General features: G+C 41.5%; 1 protein-coding gene across 5 annotated transcripts in view; it reads left to right on the plus strand.

Annotated features, from left to right (window-relative positions):
• Positions 1-20,274, plus strand: part of dennd1a (DENN/MADD domain containing 1A) — a 517,876-nt gene that overhangs the window by 448,658 nt on the left and 48,944 nt on the right. For all 5 annotated transcript variants that reach the window (XM_085965678.1, XM_085965676.1, XM_085965677.1 and 2 more), the window contains one exon: positions 6,986-7,117. In XM_085965678.1, the coding sequence (XP_085821804.1) occupies positions 6,986-7,117 (132 nt within the window). The remainder of the gene's footprint in view (positions 1-6,985; positions 7,118-20,274) is intronic.

Consider the following 20,274-nt stretch of genomic DNA (forward strand, 5'->3'; position numbering starts at 1 on the left):
ATAAACGTGCAGAATGGGCATGTAATTGGCAAATGAACTTCAATATAGACAAGTGTGAGGTGGTACATTTTGGTAGGAAGAATAAGGAGGCCACCTACTCCTTGGAAAATAAGACTGCGATTTTGCCGGCGTTCAGAGGGCAGGTTCAGAGGCAGGTCTGCTGTCAAAAATGCAATGATTGACAGCGAGTTGGGAACCTGCCTCCACGTAAGGTTCCAAAGTGTCGGGTCTGCGATTTCAGAGCAGACCCAACACCAAGCGGCGGGGGAGGCATTTAGGATAGCTAACTGCTCATTAAGTGCTCGCTAAATACTATTTTGGCAGCCTTTTTGTATTTTCCCACATTTTTAACGGATTTCACGTCACACAGAATCACAGAAACCCCACAATGCAGATAGAGGCCATTTCGGCCCATCGAGCCTGCACCGACACATATCCCACCTGATCCCCGTAACCCCTACACCAACACATATCCCACCCGATCCCCGTAACCCCACGTATTTAATCCCCCTAACAGTAAGGGTCAATTTATCATAGCCAATCAACCTAACCCGCACATCTTCGGAGATCACGTCAGGTAAGTATGTCGGGTGTTCAATCGAGCTGAATAGATCACAGCTGCAACTGCAGTAGAAAATCTAACCTTTCAAATCTGTTCAGTTTCCAATGTCAGAAGTTGCTGATTTCAGGATTGGGAAGACACATTTGATTTGTATTGAGGCTGTAAGTGTGTGGTGTAAACTCTATATGCACTGTCACCTCCTTGGAATAACCTCTCTTCCCCATTGACTGAATGCTTCTAACATCTCGTCCTCAACTGCCATATATAACAGCAGAAAGAATGGGAGCCAATATACTTTCTCACCCTGGTCCTCAGAATCAGAAGACGATCAGCCGCAGCAGCAGCAGAACCAGGCTCACCAGCAGCACCAACAACAAGAGCGCCAACCTTCTCCTCAACCACCTGATGCTGCACAGGGCAGAGGTCATCAGCGAAAGGGCTGCACCACGCCGCAGGAGATACCCCCAACACAGGCTTTACAGGCAGAGGATGAGCTTCCTCAACGCGACTGAGCAGCAGTGCCAAAGGAGGCTGAGACTTGAGAGAGAGGTAGTCGCAGACATTTGCACAATGCTCGATCAAGACCTGTAGCCCAGAGGAGCGGGAGGACACCCCTTTCCAGTGGCTGTCAAAGTCACCACCTACCTCAACTTCTTTGCGTCAGGCTCCTTCCAGTGATCAGTAGCAGACATTAGCGGCATCTCCCAGCTGGCCGCCCACAGATGCATCACGCAGGTCACCGATGCCGTCTTTGACAAGTCCGCCAATTACATCCACTTTTCCACTGATGAAGCCAGTGTCACTGAGTGGGTGCTCAGCTTTGTCAATCTGGCTGGCTTCCCACAGGTGCAGGGCGTTATCGATTGCACACATGTCGCCATCAGGGCACCCCATCAGAACCCAGCTGTATTTGTCAACCGCAAGAGCTCCACTCCCTTAACGTGCAGCTGGTGTGCAACCATAGGAAGAGCATCATGCATGTGTGCGCCAAGTTCCCTGGCAGCTGCCATGACTCTTACATCCTGCGCCAGTCCACTGTTCCTCAGCCCTTTGCACCGCCAAACGAACTTTCCAGCTGGCTCCTTGGAGATAAGGGCTATCCCCTGAAGATGTGACTAATGACACTGTTGAGGAGCCCATTAAACCAGTCCCCGGAGCATTACAATCAAAGCCACATTTCCACCAGAAGTCTCATAGAGCAAACAATAGGGTTGCTCAAATGCGCTTCAGATGCCTGGACAGATCTGGTGGAGCCCTTCAGTAAGCACCAGCCAGGGTCTCGAGAATCGTCATATTCTGCTGTGCCCTCCACAACATCGCATTGCAACAAGGATTAGCGCTGCAGGAGGAGCAAGGCGCAGAGCACACAGCCTCTTCAGAGGAGGAGGAGGAGGAGCAGAATGTAGTTGAGCATGAGGAAGACCTGGAGGAGGCGACTGGCTCAGTGCGACCGGCACGTGAGCACATTGCTGCCTGTGATGCCAGGAATGGCCTAATCCATGCCAGATGCACCTAACTTTAAGCAGCACAGACATGTGGCTGCCACATGCACATGAAGGTTGGCATGACCCCACTTCAACACCATAGAGCATCTCTACAATGAACTGTGCATTCCTTGCACTGTCACCACCATTGCTGGACATAAAAGGCGGCCTTACCCTTCACTGTGCCACTTCAAACTGTGACCACACATATGACAACAAATTCAAACATTCAGAAAACATTACTTTATTGCAACGAAATAAAAAAACTGAAACTTAACATTCATTTGTAGCAAATCACCCAAGTGACTACCCTAGTGACTATTTATGTGTGAGCTTTTACGTATGCTTCTACGTGGTGCTACCCCTGTGGCTTCATCAGATGTAGAGGCAGGCTGCTCACTTCCCTGCTGCGCCTGCTTAGATGCCTTTGACGGTCGTCCTCTGGGTTTTGGAGCCTTTGAGAGCCCTGCCAAAGTCTGCTCTTCCTGCAGCTGTGCAGGGGTAGACTTGGCCATCGGTGTTCGGGGAGGCATTTGGGGCTCTGACCGAGGGGTTGGCAAAGGGGGGGGGATGTTTGATCACTTGGAGAGGAGCCTTCACTTCCATGTCCCCTCCCACCACCATCCCTCTCATGGGCCACCTGCACTTCTTTGCTAGCAAGTAGCTGGAGAGCACCTTGCTGCACATCAGTGGGGCCATGAGGACCCATGTCTGTACTAAGATTCCTCATAACAAAGATGTCCATGAACCTTTGGTTTTGCTCCTCGATAGATGCCCGTCTATTTAGAAGTGTTACCATGTTCTCCTGAGTCTGGCGATTTATGGCCTCCATGGAGGTTGCCACCCTTTCCATGGTGGTACCTACAGTTGCCAATGCGTGCGCTATGGCGTTGCTCATAATTGAGATGGACTCCTCCATTCTCTGCACACTCGCAGTCACCGTGGTTGCAAACCCAGTCAGAGCCTCCTGCACTTCTTCCTGAAGCTCCAGGGTCGCGCTCTTCCTGGATGGCCCCCGAGGCTCAGCGTCTACATGCAGCTGAGCACAGCTAGGAGCGTCCTGCGGCCTCCGACGAGGAGTCTCCACTGCTGTCCCTCTCTCTAACATCTGATCTTGCTCACTTGTGACTTGTGATACACCAGGTGATAACACTACTCTATCTCGCATTGTACCCACCGAGGTGTGCGTCTCGGTGCTGGGTGCGCTCATTTCTGCTGATGCTGCTCCCTCAGAGGTTGAAGTATCCTCTGAGGAGTGCTCCTGCTCTTCCTCCTGGACAGTGGGTGGGGGGGGAGCAGCTCTTGATGGTCTTGTGGGAGAATAAAGACATGAGTTAGACATATGATATGTAGATTGCACACACATTCCATTATGCAGATGAGGAGCATTCAATTTCTATTGATGTCAGATCCCAATTGATACACTCATGAATGCCAAATAAGATGTATGGAGAATAATTCTGTCACCAGGTTGTTCTAATGAGCCCCTCTCTCCGTCCCCCACGTCAGGCTGCTCAACTACTCCTGCAATGTCCAGAGCTGCATCCTCTGTGTTGGTGAGCTCAGCCAACGATGGTGGTCCTCCTCCTGTTCTCTCCCTCTCCCTCTTATTGTGGGCTCTCTTTTCCTGCAGTGAGGGAAAGAAGTGCAGTTTTAGTGAGAGTGATGGAATGAGTGTAAAGAATGGATACGATAGATGTTCAGAGGGAGTCTATGATGGAGTGGGGTGCCAATACCAAGTTGCCTCCTTTTGAGTTGGTTGTTGTCACAGAATCACAGAAACCCCACAGTGCAGATAGAGGCCATTTCGGCCCATCGAGCCTGCACCGACACATACCCCCACCCGATCCCGGTAAGCCCATGTATTTAACCCCCCTAACACTAAGGGTCAATTTATCATAGCCAATCAACCTAACCCGCACATCTTTGGACTCCCCATTGCATAACGTTGAGAGTGAGTGTGAGGGGTGCATAGTAAGATGGGGATGTGATTCTGTACACACGGAGAGAGGGATGGGCGATGGTGCAAGGGATGTTGGGGTGAGTTAGGGTGTCTAGGAGTAGGGATGGCAATGCAGAGTGATGGGGATGTGATGACAGGCACAGCAGAATGAAGGTAAGTGTGCTTTTATACTCACTCTTCCTGAACGTAGGAGATCATTGAACCTCTTCCTACATTGCACCCAGGTGCAAGCAACAACAGACTTTGCATTCACCTCCTCAGCTATTTGCAGCCAGACTGCCTTTGTCTGGTGAGGAGGTCTCCTCCTTCCATCTCCAGGAAACCGAACCTCCCTGCGTCCTCTGACTCCCTCCACAAGAACATGGAGGGAGTCATCGTTGAAACGTGGCGCAGCCCTTTGTCTCTCGGCGCTCATTTTTCAAACAACCAGCGCACAGGAGTATGAAATCTGAAGTGAGAGCAAATGGGGACATGGCCCCCTTAAATAGAGCTTGCAGCAAACGCGTCATCAGAGGACCTCAACAGACCCGCACCTTGTAATTGGGCCAGGTCTCGCGCTCGGTGGGCTTAACGAGCCCAATTAACGCAAAATTGTTTGCACAGAGTGGCCGGAGCCGTGGGCGGAACCGGAACCCACCAACTACCTCTCCCGTTGCGAACCCACCTCCGTTGACAAAATCCAGCCCTAAGTGGCTTAGAGGAGCAGAGGGATCTGGAGGTATAGGTACACAAATCACTAAAAGTAGCAATGCAGGTTAATAAAACCATTAAATAAAGCAAACAAAACAATGGGGTTCATTTCTAGAGGGATAAAATTGAAAAGCAGAGAAGTTGTGTTACACTTGTATAGAACCTTGGTCAGACCACACTTGGCGCACTGTGAACAGATCTGGTCTCCATATTATAAAAAGTCTTTGGAGACATTGGAGAAGGTGCAAAAAAGATTTACTAGAATGATACCAAAGCTGCGAGGTCATACCTATCAGGAAAGGTTAAACAGGCTGGAGCTCATTTCTCTGGAAAAGAGGAGACTGAGGGGTGATCTGGTAGAGGTCTTTAAAATTATGAAAGGTTTTGACAGGGTAGACATAGAGAAGATGTTTCCACTTGCAGGGGAAACCAGAAGTAGGGGCCATAAATATATATTTAGGAGAAACTTCTTTACCCAGAGAGTGGTTAGAATGTGGAACTCACTACCAGAAGTAGATGAGGAGAATACCATCGATACATTTAACGGGAAGCTAGATACACACATGAGGGAGAAAGGAATGGAAGGATATGTTGGTGGGGTTAGATGAAGAGGAGTGGGAGGAGGTTCATGTGGAGCATAAACACTGGCATTGACCTGTTGGGCCGAATGACCTGTTTCTGTGTGTAAATACTGTACTATGTAATACATAGCCAATCCCTATTGTCTACCGAGAGAAAGAGCATCCATAACATAGACGCTGATTTCACACCAGAGAGAAACATTTTATACAATCGATGAGGCTTCAGGAGCAGTGAGACATCAAGACATCATTTACTTACAATTGGCTTGATGTGAACCATGTGACTGCACTCTTGATGGTACCTGGCTTTAAATTTTGCGAAAGAAAATCTCAAAGTTAAGAACTAAAATAAAGATGTGTAAAAACATTCAAGAAACAAACCCTGAAAATAAATTATTCGTAAGTCACATTCAAACCACCTACATGCAATCTTTACGTTTTGAAGTTTGCCTAAATGCATAATTTAACAAACACTTTTAAAAAATATATTTTTCCCACATTTAAACTTATTAGAAACTTGCATCCATACCACAAACAGTTTACACAATGGTATCTTCCTTGATATCGCTGCTCTGTGGCAAAATCACTTCAAGTCCAGGCCCAGGTTTTAGGTCCATATTTCTCCAAAGCCTCCCCAACATCCAGATAGTTTGAGGGTGGCATGCACCTGAGAACCTGGTGACCAAATCAAACCATGCAGTCACTACGTACCTGTACAGTGAAATGTAGAACCAAGATAGCTGTTCCATTTCTTCACTTTTACTTCAGAATAATGCTTTCAAGAAACTAAGCTAACCTGTTATATAAATAGAATGTCTGTGGTGTTTCATTCACCAATATGCAGAAATTTTACTTCATGGAAATTGCAATGTCATTTCTAATCTCTCCGACAGAAATTCTGTCAAAAAATCCGAACCTGTCCTTCTCGCTATTTTAACAGAAATAAAGAGGTTTAAAATGGACAATAACAAACATTTTACTAGCATAACTAAAATGCTGACCATTTGTGCCATATGCAACGTTAGATATTGAGATTAAATCTTTGCCTAACCCTTGCAGTCCAGATATATACCTGCCACTCTCACTCGTTTGGAGTGAGTCACTTATTTTGGTTTAAAAATATGGCAAATTTTAATGGATCTCTTTTTTTTTTTAAAAAAGAGAAAACATAATTCCATATATTCAAATGGAGTTGTGAGCTGGCTCACTATTTGTGATCATCTGACACCTAACAGTTCCCTGACCCTGCCAGCTTTCCAGACATTCGGGAGGTTATTTTTGTCTGCTGTCCACCCCAGTTGAGAACGAGGCAGCAGTGGTATGTAAATCGGCGAGACTCACATTTACAATTGCGTTAGCTACAACAGTTATTTTGGTGCCAGTCTAAACTTGCTAAAAGTGGGTATGAACTTTGCTGATCCAATTCTGCGCATTCAGTGAACATCTCAATCCTCCTTGATGTGTAGAGAAGCTACTCATTGATTAATGAATTGTTCTTCTCTATTTCACTCTGGCAGTTTTATACAGTTATGTCTTTGTTTGCAGCGAGTGATTGATATGTCACTGTGATTTTTTTGTACTTTTTTTTTTGTGTTCCTAACATCATAATGCTTAGACAGCCTTTTCCTGTAGTACCACCTCTTTGCCCCTTACCCTTAATCAGGAATGTTCCTGGCCATGCAAATCACCTTTTCTTACCATGCAGGAAATGGCAGAAAATGGCTACTCGGTGGCAGGAGACGACATCCAACAGAAGAGTATCGCATCCCCCCTGTCTGAGAAGAAAGAAGGCAAGCAGCGAGAGGACCGGCGACCAATAACCGTACACTTTGGGCAGGTACGTAGTTAAATTCTCCAATCTATGCATTGAATTGACCTTGTTACAAAAACCAGAGTAATTAATATAATCACTAAAAGTGGCATTTTATTTTATTTTTTGCTGCTTTTTAGGCCTTTTAGGAGACTAATCTCACATAAATAAAGTAATTCCTTTCATTACATTCCTCACAATTTTTCTTCCTTTTGCTGTGCTCTTTGCATTTTCTTATTTAATTGCCAAGAGCGCTCCATAGCTGCTTACTTAGTCTTCATTTCTATGACTTTCTATTCCTTGTAAGAATTATGAATTGGCTATACTATGAAGAACCAATAACATTGTTATTTAAGTATTGAAGCTGATGTTAATGGGGATAAGCTTTACGTAGAAACTGCAGCCTGCCTCACCAAAAAAGTGCAGATTTAATGACTGCTTTACATCTGTTTTGGACAGCTGAATCCAAAATCTCAATTAGCTACTAGTGGGATCTCACAGTGAAAACATGCATACATCAAGCCATTATTACTAGTATTATATCAGAGGTTAGCATTTGCGGTAGGAATAAACTTTTTTTTAAATTAATTCTCGCGATATGGGCCTCACTGACAAGACCAGCATTTATTGCCCATCCCTAGTTGCCTTTGAGGTGGTGGTGAGCCTTTATCTTGAGTCACTGCAGTCCGTGTGGGGAAGCTGCTCCACAAGGCTGTTAGGTAGGGAGTTCCAGGATTTTGACCCAGCGCTGATGAAGGAATGACGATAGATGTCCAAATCAGGATGGTGTGTGACTTGATGGGGAACTTGGAGGTGATGGTGTTCCCATGCGTCTGCTGCCCTTGTCCTCGGTGGTGGAGGTCGCGGGTGTTGGAGGTGCTGCTGAAGAATCCTGGGCGAGTTGCTGCAGTGTATTAGTACACATTGCAGCTATGATGCACTAGTGGTGGAAGGAGTCAATGTTTAAGGTGCTAATCAAGCGAACTGATTTGTCCTTGATGGTTTCGAACTTCTTTAGTGTCATTGCAGCTGCACCCATCCAGGCAAGTGAAAAGTATTCCATCACACTCCTAACTTGTGCCTTGTAGGTGATGGAAAGGCTTTTGGGAGGTGAACCACTCACTGCAGAATACCCAACCTCTGACCTCTAGTAGCCACAGCATTTATGTGGCTGGTCCAATTGAGTTTCTGGTCAATGGTGATCCCCAGGATGTTGATGATGGGGGATTCGCCAATGTTAATGCCGTTGAATGTCATGGGGAGGTGGTTAGGCTCTCTCGTGTTGGAGATGGTCATTACCTGGCACTTGCGTGACGCAAATGTTACTTGCCACTTCTCAGCCCAAGCCTGAATGTTGACCAGGTCTTGCTGCATGCGGACACGGACTGCTTCATTATCTGACAAATTGTGCGTTTGTATGTGAAAATCCAAGAAGTGTGTATATTCAAATTCTAGCTAAGTTATTCATCTGTTTTTACTTGTTTTAAAATTATGTGCCACTTTAAAGTATATATAGAAAAACCTGATGATAAGGCAGTGGCTGACAAAATTCTCCTAGGACTGTAGGCAATATGTGTCATGTTTTAAAACTAGAGTGCTGCAGGTTCAACAAGGACTTCTCTCATTCCACACACAAATAGCTCTTCGAACACGAATTTGAAGATCAGTGTGACCTATTATTCAGAAAGAGTTTTAATTGTGGGGGGAATGTGCAAAGGGAGTGGAGTTTTATGATATCTAAAGTATATGGTTTAATTTATCTGGGACAGGCTATATATATTGGAGGCGGCAACAACAACAACAACAAACATTTATACAGAGCCTTTAACATCTTTTCTCTTTACAGATACTGACTGTCGTACTGTGTATTTCCAGCATTTTCTGTTTTTATTTCAGATTTCCAGTATTTACATTTTTTTCCCCCTTTTTTCAAATCGCTGCTCATTGTTAGTCCTCAGTCAGACCATGAGGCGAGACCTGCTACTGAATTAACATAAAATACTGGATGTAGGAAGTGAACTGGATGAGGTCTTCATTTGACGGTATGGTGATGATTTCATTACCAGTGTGGGAACTCTTCAATATCCAATGTACTTTTTGGCTGCTGTCAGTGGAATATTTAACATACTGTTTGTGACCATTGCAAAATGAGCTTTGTTAATAACATTTTTCTTTTTAATTATGAGAAATCAAAAGTATAATTTTCTTTTGTCATCCTTAAAACATATTAGATTTGTTTTGCAAGGAATTTTCAATATCTGTGTTTCTAAAGATTTAACAAAGAAAATCCATTGAAATATGGGCATTTCTTCTTAAACAATCAGGATTTAAGAATGTGTTGACATAAACAAACCCCGTAGAAATATCACCCAAACTATTGAATGAATTAAAGTAGGTTTAATAGTTTTTAAAGTATCCAGTTCTATTTCAACTGCTTCTTTCTGTCCTCCTTCCCCACCCCCTTGTATGGATTCTTGCTAAGGTGTAAGAGGCATAAAATTCTATCAAAGCATAGAGAACGCGCAAATTAGTTGTAATGAAGAGTCTGCTGAAAATTATCAATTTGGGAATTTGGCTATCAAAGAGAAATTGAAATGGATTAAAGGAACAGAATGTGGTCAAGGATTGTCTCACAAGGTAAAAGAACACAAAAATGTTTTTTTGTACAGCAAGTAGATGATGTAAACTCATATTCTGGTGTAATCAATTGGATGATAATTACAGGATAAATCTATCTCGTATCTCAGCTCCATTTAAATTCCAAACACAATCAGTGCAATAGCTTTTCTGGGGAAGAAAGCATTACTACCAGTTATTGCATAGTTTATGCACACTTTTGTGCTGCTGTCTAATGTCTATTGAGAAATGGACTGCAACTGCATAACTCATTTTGTTTAATATCTTTTAGCAACTGACAGAAAGATAACTCATTCATCATTTGTTCTTGTCTCAAGTCAAACCCAGATCAAAGAGGTGAATGACCAGTGTTATAACTTTACTACCCAGTTTCTTGTACAAGCTGTTTCTTCGAACCTATTGTATGTGCAGATACAGGCCCTATAATCTCAAAAGCTCACTGATGGAGTCTTTTTTTAATTAAAAAAAATGTTTTGTAGTTGTTTCAAATGACATAATTGTGCATTATATTTCCTGTCTATGGTTACTGAAATACTGCAGTCCTACTTTAAGGTGCTTGTCTGTGTGTATGTTAATTTTATTAGATGTATTGGTTCATCAAACCTAAAACATTTATTGGTCCAGTATTCATTTTGTATTGTTCGAAACCTATCCTCTGCTAGAACCAGCGACTTTTCTGTTGCACGTTTTGTGTTACTCCAAACTTTGTTAAAAGCTTTCAGCAGTGCATCTTAAGAGTTGATGGATTATTTTTGAACCCCTCTTATTGCATGGAAAATATTTCATTTTACAGAGCCATAAACCAAGGCTCTGAGATTCCAGCACTCAGAAATATAATGTATAATTTCATGTTTGCCACAAGAAATATGCTGATTGATGTAGCTGAATTCTGAAAAGAATTTCCTGTTGCCATTTAGAAATAGAAAGCATTTGCTCAGCAACATAATTGAAGCTGCTACATAAAGCTTGACGTAAGAAAATTACTAGGCACTTGGTCTAAGCGTTAAACAAAGCTTTAATCAACTGTTTTACAACATAGAGATCTAGTTGTGTCCTTCACTAGTTCCTGTTAAGAATGTCCTGCGCAAGCTGGGCCCGTGCCCGAGTATTTATACTCTCCCTGGACAGCGCCACCCATAGGCCGCTCAGTATTATTTCATAAGTCTTTCTTTCATGAATGACTGATTCATGTCAAAGCTTATAAAGGTTTCACCTGCACTAAGAAGGAGAGGTAACAGCAACTGTTGGACTTAGCCACTGCAATCCTCAGCAACTCGGGCGTGTTAGGATCAGGGGTAGAATAAGCTGGTACTAGATAGAACAAAGGAAATTTTAATGGCTGCAAACTCAGTTTTGCATGAAATAATTTTACTGTGCAAATGAATAATTGTTCTGGAGTAAAATAACGAACTTGAGTACAACAAAATAATTTGAACTCAAAATGATTAGAACTTTTTGTTTTAAGGTTCGTCACTTGTTTTTGTTTAACTGCTCCCTTTATTTTAAGTATTTTGTTGTCAGTGAAATTTGCCCATTTTACCAACTTTAGTGTCCATAGTAAAGTTTATTCTGTGCCTCAGAGTTAGGGTTTTTTTTACTTCTGCATGAGGATTCGTCAGTCGTCGTCTATAGGTGATCCAGTCTGGTTAATGCATCACAAAATGGGTGGTCAGTGGAATGTAAATTGTTCCATAGAGAGGTTGATATTCGAATACGTCTAGTTTAAAATGTAATGCAATTAAGGAAAATATGCAAGTTTAAAAAAAAAAAAAAAAAAATTTAAAAAAATTAATACAATTCTGCTGACTTTTCATTTCCCTGTCAGGTGCGTTGATCAGTGACTGTGGAGAGATACTGGTAGCAGTTCATGTTCTATGCGCATTATCTCTCATTGCCAGGAACTGGATCTGGCCCCAGCAAATGTGTGATTTTTGTTTTGCGCGTTTGATGCTTAGCAATTTTAGCTTTAGTTCATTATTTGTGTATATAAGTCTAGCAGTGGGCGGTGTTTATCTTTGCCTGTTCAGTTTTTTGTGCAAGACTGACCACAGAAAACGAGACTTAGACACAAAAATGTACGTGAGGGACATAGATGCACACACAGTTGTAATGAGAGAGGGATGCACACACACAATTGGAGAGGGGAATGCACTTAAGCAAGAGCAGTAGACAAGGATACACACACAACTGGAGCTCACTAATTGACTTTCTTACCATGGTTGATTTGTATTATTTGACTAGTACTTATTCAAATTTTATGTAACATTTTTATTTGATGTTTAATTTACTAGCTGCCATGAAATATAGAATGTAATTTACATGTAAAAGTGAAGTGATAGCAATAAAATTGCATTGAAAACTGACGTGGCTTTACGCCGTCAAGTTTGTTGAAGCCCGTACATATGTTAGTGCTGCTGAAAGGGGTAACTTTATAAAATGCAAATTAGATTTCTATAAGTAGCAATAGGTATACAAGCAGGAAAATTTGACCACAAAATATTTTTCCAATGCAGAATTGCATAGTTTATTAGAAGCTGAAGACAGTAGTTATAATATTTTAAAGCTTTCCTATGCAGATGATGAGACAGGCTGTTTTTCATCATTTGTCAACTGCTTAACACATCTGCCAACGTTATCCTGGTGTGCACAAGCAAGACAGAATTTTAAAAATGCATGCATGTGGATTAGGGTCAAGCCCTGTGTTTTTCTAATACAGTAGGTTCGCTGATACAACTGCAGAAGCAGATCTAACCAACAGCAGTGAGATGCCTTAATTGAGACATGCTGTCAAAGTGACAAACACATTTGCATAAAGTCTATTTATTTTCACTGTAACGGCCTGCAGTTTGCTGTTGGTTGAACATTCTTAATCAGCTTTCTCTAACCGAGCCTGCTGAAAGCTGTCCTATACACTGTGCTCTTCTGCGTTGCATGACAGTTTGTCTAAAGGGGGAAGGGACAAAAAGCTGAGATTTTCTGCTGCTGTTTTTTGCCATTTTCGTATTCAATCAGCAGGTACATTTACAACCCAAATGCCAGTGGACTTGTTTGCTCGGATAGAGCACATGAAGAAGAAATGCTATTGCTATTTATTGCCTTTACCTCGCATCTATGCATACAGCTGAAAACTGTAACTGTTCAAAATCATTTTCCATTCTGCAGCTCTGTCATTCGTGTTATGATCTGAATATCAATATTCTTTGAAAATTAGACATTGCTCTTCAAAAAGAGATGAGGTTTATGTAAGAAAATGGGTACTGGCACTTCAGGGAGACTGCGCAATGAATAGCTTACTTTTTTGGCATTTGATTCAGCTATCTCCAGTACCTATGTATTGTGGAATAGTAAGCTAGCAACTTTGTTTTGTCCATGTAGATTTTTGAAAAATGTTAGCCAGATATCTTGAAAAATTCAGGCTGTACCTACTCCAATTTTGGAGGGATAATTGTATCCAATAATATTTCACAAACTGATACATGGTCTTGATAATTGCATGCCTGAAATACAGAATTTCACCAGATCATTTTAGTAACTCATTCAGAATTCCTTACCCAAGGAATGAAATGATCCCCAATTATCTTTTTGTTTAATTCTTTGTCTGCTGGTCAATCCCCAGCTGAATTTCACCTAGAAAGAGCAGTACATTGTAGAAATTGAGTTACTATTACTGTATGTCATTGATAACTGTGGTCGAATTCCACAACCCCATATATCAAAAAAATATGTAGTTAGTGGAGGAGATTTACTCTGAAGTGACAGGACCAACTGAATATGGTGTCCCTCAAGTACTATTCTGTCACCTTGCACTGAAGGACTAAAGTTGACCTACCTCAACATATGTACGATAACCATATGAACTTTGAATCTCCCAGTGTGAGGAGACTGTAAGGGAGAATGCTCCGTTAATGAAGATAATATGCAAGGTTCAGTCACCATTGAAGTATATAGCTTTTGTGTCCAACTTGAGTCTAATACTATAATAGTGCTAACCACCCTCCTAGTTGGCCTTCTGCTTCCTGACCTGGATAAAATCCATTCTTGTGGCACTGGTACACAGGTATCATCCAGGAAGGTCAATTAATTCCTTGAGCAGCTATCTACCTTCTACTGTTGGCCAAAATGGCAGTTCATTGCTCTTATTTTGAGCTACCCAAGGTTGTGTCTCAAACCATATAGTTTAGGAGATAACAATTATCACATAAGTCCAAATATGGACACGAACTGGGCATGCTCTGTCTCCATTTATGATATCACCAATGAGGTGCGCAAAGTGTCTACTGCCTTTGACCAGCAGTTCTCATTCATCAAATTCAGGAATATGGAAACACTAGCAGGGACCAGTATGTGTGTTGTTGTTTGTAATATATGGGATTATATAGCAATTCAGATGAATACCCTTCATTTGAAATCTCTCCAGTGCAATTCCAGTTGAGTTAAATAAATGTTTCTGTGTTACCTTCTCGCTGTAAGCTTAGTGATAATGCCATGAAAATTACCCTCGGAGCCATTGAATAATATCGAAGTGGCAACATGTAGGGCTACCCGGGGCTTTCATAACAACCATGGCAATAGTGCATATCTGACAGGGAGCTATTTGGTGCCTTACAACTTTTCAGTGACACATTTCTATTGTGATCACATGGATCTGTTAGCTATCTTCTGTTGAACATCAAACACTTTCTTCTTTTCTCAAAAAAATTGAAGCAAATGGTTCAAAGTGATGGTATATGGTAACAATATCATGGTTTAAATGGAATATTACATGTTTGCCCAAAGGATTTGCAGACTGTCATTTGTGACCTGCTCATGAATTTGCTTGTTGATTGTGACACAAGATCACTTGTGTATTATATATTCTAATATATTCGAACACCTCGAGTCTCTTCGCCGGGAGCAAGCAGAAGCCAAATGCAGGCAGCGCAAGGAGCGCACGTCAACCCAAGCACCCCACCCACCCGCCCCTTCAACCACCGTCTGCCCCACCTGTGACAGAGACTGTAGGTCCCACATTGGACTCATCAGTCACCTGCGAACTCATTTTTAATGTGGAAGCAAGTCATCTTTGGTTCCGAGGGACTGCCGAAGAAGAAGGAAGATATTCGAAATACCTGCGTGTCTATGGCATGTCCTCCATAATCACAGTATTGACAAAGTTTAATAAGTTTACAACGGAACTATAAAATTTAAAGCTCTAGTTAGTCAGGAGTGAGTTAGTTACCAGGTTATGCAAGCTGATAAACACAGGAAATCAGCAGTTCAAATGTGTCTCTGTCACACACACGCTCATGCTCTTAATTTGCCACTCGCCTGTTCCAGAAGAATAAATTATTTTAATTAGAGAAGAAATATTCTGAATAAAAGTTTGACAGGTTTTCAAAGATTCAGGTAACCTAAGATTTAAAAAAAAAATCTTGCATGCTAATCATTTTTCTAACATGATTATCCAGTGAAAATGTTTCACATTTTTGAGCAATGGATTCCATGGCAAAATATTTACTAAGCCTTTGAGTCCTAAATATTATTTGTAACTTCCACATTTTAAAAAACATTTTTGTATCACGTATAACAAAATGCTAATGCATGTTGCAATGTAGAATATGGAACTGTTAAATAATTCACAGCATTCACTAAATAAACTCAATTATTTTAATCTTGTATTTCAAAATAAATACATTGGTACAAAATTGAGACTGGAGTTCTCAAAGGACTTGTCTCTGATGACCTCTGAGCACATGCAGCATATTGTCATAGTTAGAGAGCATCCCAGCAGTAAATACTCAAAACTGCAAATAATACAACAGGCTGTACAACTGAATTCAAATTGCTTCTGGCTCAGTCCCAATATCGCATCTCTGGAGTGATACATCATTGTTATATAATCCTTGACTGAGGCTTCCTTTGGTTGTTGGGCTTTCCATCAAAATGTTTACCAGCTGTTATTCTTATAACATGGAGAAAACTTGCCATGAATATGTTGAATCAATTCACATTTTAATTTTTAAAGCACATGTTTATATTCATTTTGTTAATAAGAAGTTGTTTGAGAAAGTTTATTCTAAACAGTTACATAACAACAACTTGCATTTATATAGCACCTTTACCATCGTAAAACATCCCAAGGCGCTTACAGCAGCGTTATCAGAAAAGAAAATTGACACCGAGCCACATAAGAGATATTAGGACAGATAACCAAAATCTTGGTCAAAGAAGTAAGGTTTTAAGGAGCGTCTTAAAGGAAGAGAGAGGGCTAGAGAGCCGGAAAGGTATATGGAGGGAATTCCAGAGCTTAGGGCCTAAACAGCTGAAGGCACGGCTGCCAATGGTGGGACGAAGGAAATCGGGGATGCACAAGAGGCCAGAATTGGAGGGAACGCAGATTCTCAGAAGGTTGTAGGGCTGGAGAAGGTTACAGTGATGGGATGGGACGGGCCATGGAGGGATTTGAACACGAGGAGAATTTTAAATTTGAAGCATTGCTGGACCGGAGCCAATGTAAGTCGACGAGCACTGGTGATGGTGGGTTATATTTGTATAATCAACTGTAATGATCTTTCAAAAACAGTGGTTGGAATTTTTACTTCCACAGATGTTAGAATGAAAGTGGTAGATTTCCCTGCCCCTTCTTGATTTGGGTTTTATTTTAAAGGGTAAAGAGTCAGTGATCAAAAAGCAGTATCCAGCTTTGTCAAGTAAATTGTTATCCTTAACAAGTGGCTGAGGTGAGTGACTGCTTAAGGGGGTTTAACTGCATTTATTCTTGTGAAATACCAAGAAAAATCAGCTGAACATCTGGCAATGTGCTATTAGATTGTTGGCTTATGGTAATTGAACGGATATAACTGCTGCGGAGGGGAGTGGGTGGAAGACAGAATATTTTCAATGGGAAATACTTCCTTTTTTATGTGTCCCATGATCATAGATTTAAGAAACATTTTACCTGCCAGAATAATCCTCTCTTAAAGATCCCCTTTGTGGAGTTCTGCTACCTGTGTATATAAATGAAGTAGATAAGCTCTACTACTATCAGGCAGGGAGTACTTGTGTATTGTATCTACTAAATGTGGTTGAATGCCACATGGTTATGCTGTTTAGGCTGATCAGGGACCTTTTTATCCAACAGTAAGTTTGTGTTACAATAACACTGTAAAAATGATCAGTTACCAGGACTTTGTGTGTGTCGGATGGAGGCTTTACAAGAGGAATATTGTGGGCAAATGAAATGTAATTGTTTTTCATTTTTTAATTACCTATTTAAAAAATAATACAAACATATAAACTTACACAATAGGGTAAATTCATGTGCTCCCTGTGGGGAGCTGTGCTCGAAGACCATGGGTCAGAGAATTGGCACTAATGGTATAGCGTGTATCTAGCCCACATTCAATTTGAGTGTGGGATTGGCAAATTTATCCTAATATCTCATCATCAATTCATAGAGTGACGAATGTCAGACAATGCAATGTTGAATGAGCAGATTCATATTACGTCTTGAGTCATGTCCTACCTGTAATTATAAGACATGGGAGAAAGGGTTAAATGAAGTATTAAGCACATAACCCTTCTCTGGACAGTAGTATATGCAGTTCTGGTAAACCTCCCTAAAGAAAACTAATGCAGCACTCTCCTGTACCTCGCCCCTCCCAAAAGAGTAAAAAATAATCTTCAGCTCAATAGCATCTCACTCAAGCAACCCTGTGATGAGTTGAAAGCTGTTTAAATACCGACTAACTTGCCTTATTCAGCTTAGTTATACTTTTCATGAAAATAATTTCTTGTAGAGTTATGCTCTTGAAGACAGGGCTCAATATTCGTAGTGGCCACATGCCCTGGGCACCTAGATATTGATTATGGGTATATTGGGTGCCTGCCTGACTGAACAAGACATTTTTCTTCTCTCTCCCACTTCATTTTTTTTTTTTACCTTGGCTTTTCCAGTCTCCCAGAAAGAAGCAAAGGAGTACTACAGGGAGGCTATTAAGAGCTCCCTAGTGCTGTGAAAATGTTCTAACCTATAATGTGTTTCATCAATTAAAAATGAAAAATTCTGTCTGAGTGATATTAAAACCTAGTTTTCTGAACAAAAGTGATGTGAGGGTGTAAGTTCTCAGAGCTCTAACAATGGGGCAGTTAATTACAATTTTAAAACTGGCTCTGTGCATTAATATAGTCTTGGGGTTGGCAAAGCACCAGAATAACGTTAAGTATTTCACTTAACCTGTACAAGCTATAGTGTAAGGCACTATATGGAAAAAGATGTGAAATTTCTATATGTTTTAATACATGGATTGGAGTATATTTGCACAGAAGTTTGACAGGAACAATGTTTCCCAGTACTTAGGATGGAAATCCTGTGATTTTTATTCATGGCAGTGCATGGCAGCCATGGGGGTTGAGATGACATTGGTAAAGCCTCTTGTAGTTTATGACATTAGCTCAATCCCTCGATATGTTACTGCCTTGTAACGTCCTCCAGATTGTGTATTATGCTAGATCTGATAATGGTCATCAGCTTAACATCTCACTGACCAAAAAGAAGTGCATGACTCTATTCTTTATGGGTACGCCTATTTTTCAGGCATAAAATGGGTGCAAAACATACCAATTTAACAGACATTGGGCCCATTTGTAGGCATCCCGATCAGCCGCCTAAAACAGGCGTTCGGCCCCTTGAATATGTTAATGAGATGACTAATGCCTGTTGAAGGACCCTTCTACAAAATTTGTTACCGATGAGTGGGGCAAGTGTCGCTACTGCCCTGCTCAGGATTCTTCAGCGGCCTCTGCAATCACCAACTAAAAGTATGTTCGTTTCTACTTTTTTTGAAGTGGTGAGTGTTCCCACCGCCCCCCCCCCCCCCCGCAACTCCACAGTCCTCACGATTCGCCCACCCATCCCCAATTGCCCACTTCAACCACCACCCATCCCCAATTGCCCACTTCAACCACCACCCATCCCCAATTTCCCATTTCAACCCCCCTCCTCGATCTTGCCTGATGGCCACTGCCAGCGAGGCAGGCATTGTGAAAGCGACTTTTCTCATCAGCGAGTTGCCTGTAGAGGCGGCGACTGGTATATGGTTTGGCTGCAAAACAGGCCCAGACAAAAATCTACCCCATGATGTTTATAGAGGAAGTGATAACAGTTGATCAGCTGACTGTGATTCTGGATCTGTATTCAGCTTGACCTCCGTAATAACAGGCATTTGCAGTCTTAGTTCTAATATACATTGTAAGAGCTGGCAGAGTTTCTCACAAAGATTTGACTTCCACACCAGTAAAAGTCGGAAGTTCCCAATTCCGTCGAGCGTGATTGCAGTAGATTCCCTACCTCTTGAAAACAAACAATTAATATAGTGTAGGGGAGAGCTCTTTCAATGTAAGTATTCTCTACCAATGTAATAATTCAAACATATATGCATGTTCCAGTAAAGTGATCACTGGAAAATTACACGGTGAACTTTGGCAATCTACAAGCTGTTCCAGTACACAAGTGCCAGAAAGCAAGTTTAAGAATCATACTCAGTGCTTTTAGTACAGCTTACTGGTTATTGTTTGAAATACTGGTTTTAGCATGACTTAGTAAGGATTATTGTTTGAATGACTGACTATTTTAAAAGTCAATTATTAGTAGACATTAAACTTTCATCATTGATTCATAAAACGCAATCTTCACTATTGACACAAATTTAAAATCAGTAACGGTGAAACTGCACAATCTTACCTTAGATTGAAAATGCTAGGTCGTCAGCTGCCAAGTTCTTGAGAAGTTAAAAATTATGCAAGCAGTCATGTGCCAGAGGTGCCCTTGAGGGTTTTACTCTCTGAATTCCCAGCAGTTGCACTTCATTAGGAGCCTGGTGGTGTTTAATAAGGAGGTTGGACTGCTGGCACCTCCACTGCTTATATGTTCTCGGAGGGCTCCAGGGCTGCTGCAGTAAGCAGATCGGCCAGAGCTGATCATTACAAGGGCATGCGCTGCCATGAATAAAAATGTCACAGGATTTCTGTCCTAAGCAGTGGAAAATGTCATTCCTGTCAAACAGATATTATAGGACTAGTGTGTAGTCAGTACAAATTGGTTAGTTGCATGTTCCCTGAGTTTTTGACATTCATAGATTAAGTCTGAAGAAAAAACAATGTTGACCTATTTATCTGTTATTGCTGATGTATATTCTTTTTTGCATGAAAAAGCATTTGTCAACTACTAATTAAAAAATTTTCAAAAAAAAGTGAAGTAAGGTGATTTGTTCATGCTGACACAAGTATTTGACTAACCAATACAAGTGGGATATTGCAGGTGCTTTCTGTAGTATCCCATACACTGATAATGAGTTTTTCTTTTAATGGCTCACAGTTTGTCCAGCCAGGGCCTAGCTTAATACCTTCTTACTGACACTAGCTGAAGGAGAAGAAATCCATACAACATTTTTGTTAATGGTGGGGATAGGGGTATCTTTGTCATCAGTTCTGAGGCAGGCCACTATGTGAGGTGCTGGACCTTAATGAAGTAAATCGTCGTGAGGGTAGAGTTGACACTCTGTCCTCTA

This window comes from Somniosus microcephalus, chromosome 23 (genome assembly GCF_052327205.1).
Source record: "Somniosus microcephalus isolate GS21.2 chromosome 23, FLI_Smic_1.0, whole genome shotgun sequence".
Taxonomy (NCBI): domain Eukaryota; kingdom Metazoa; phylum Chordata; class Chondrichthyes; order Squaliformes; family Somniosidae; genus Somniosus; species Somniosus microcephalus.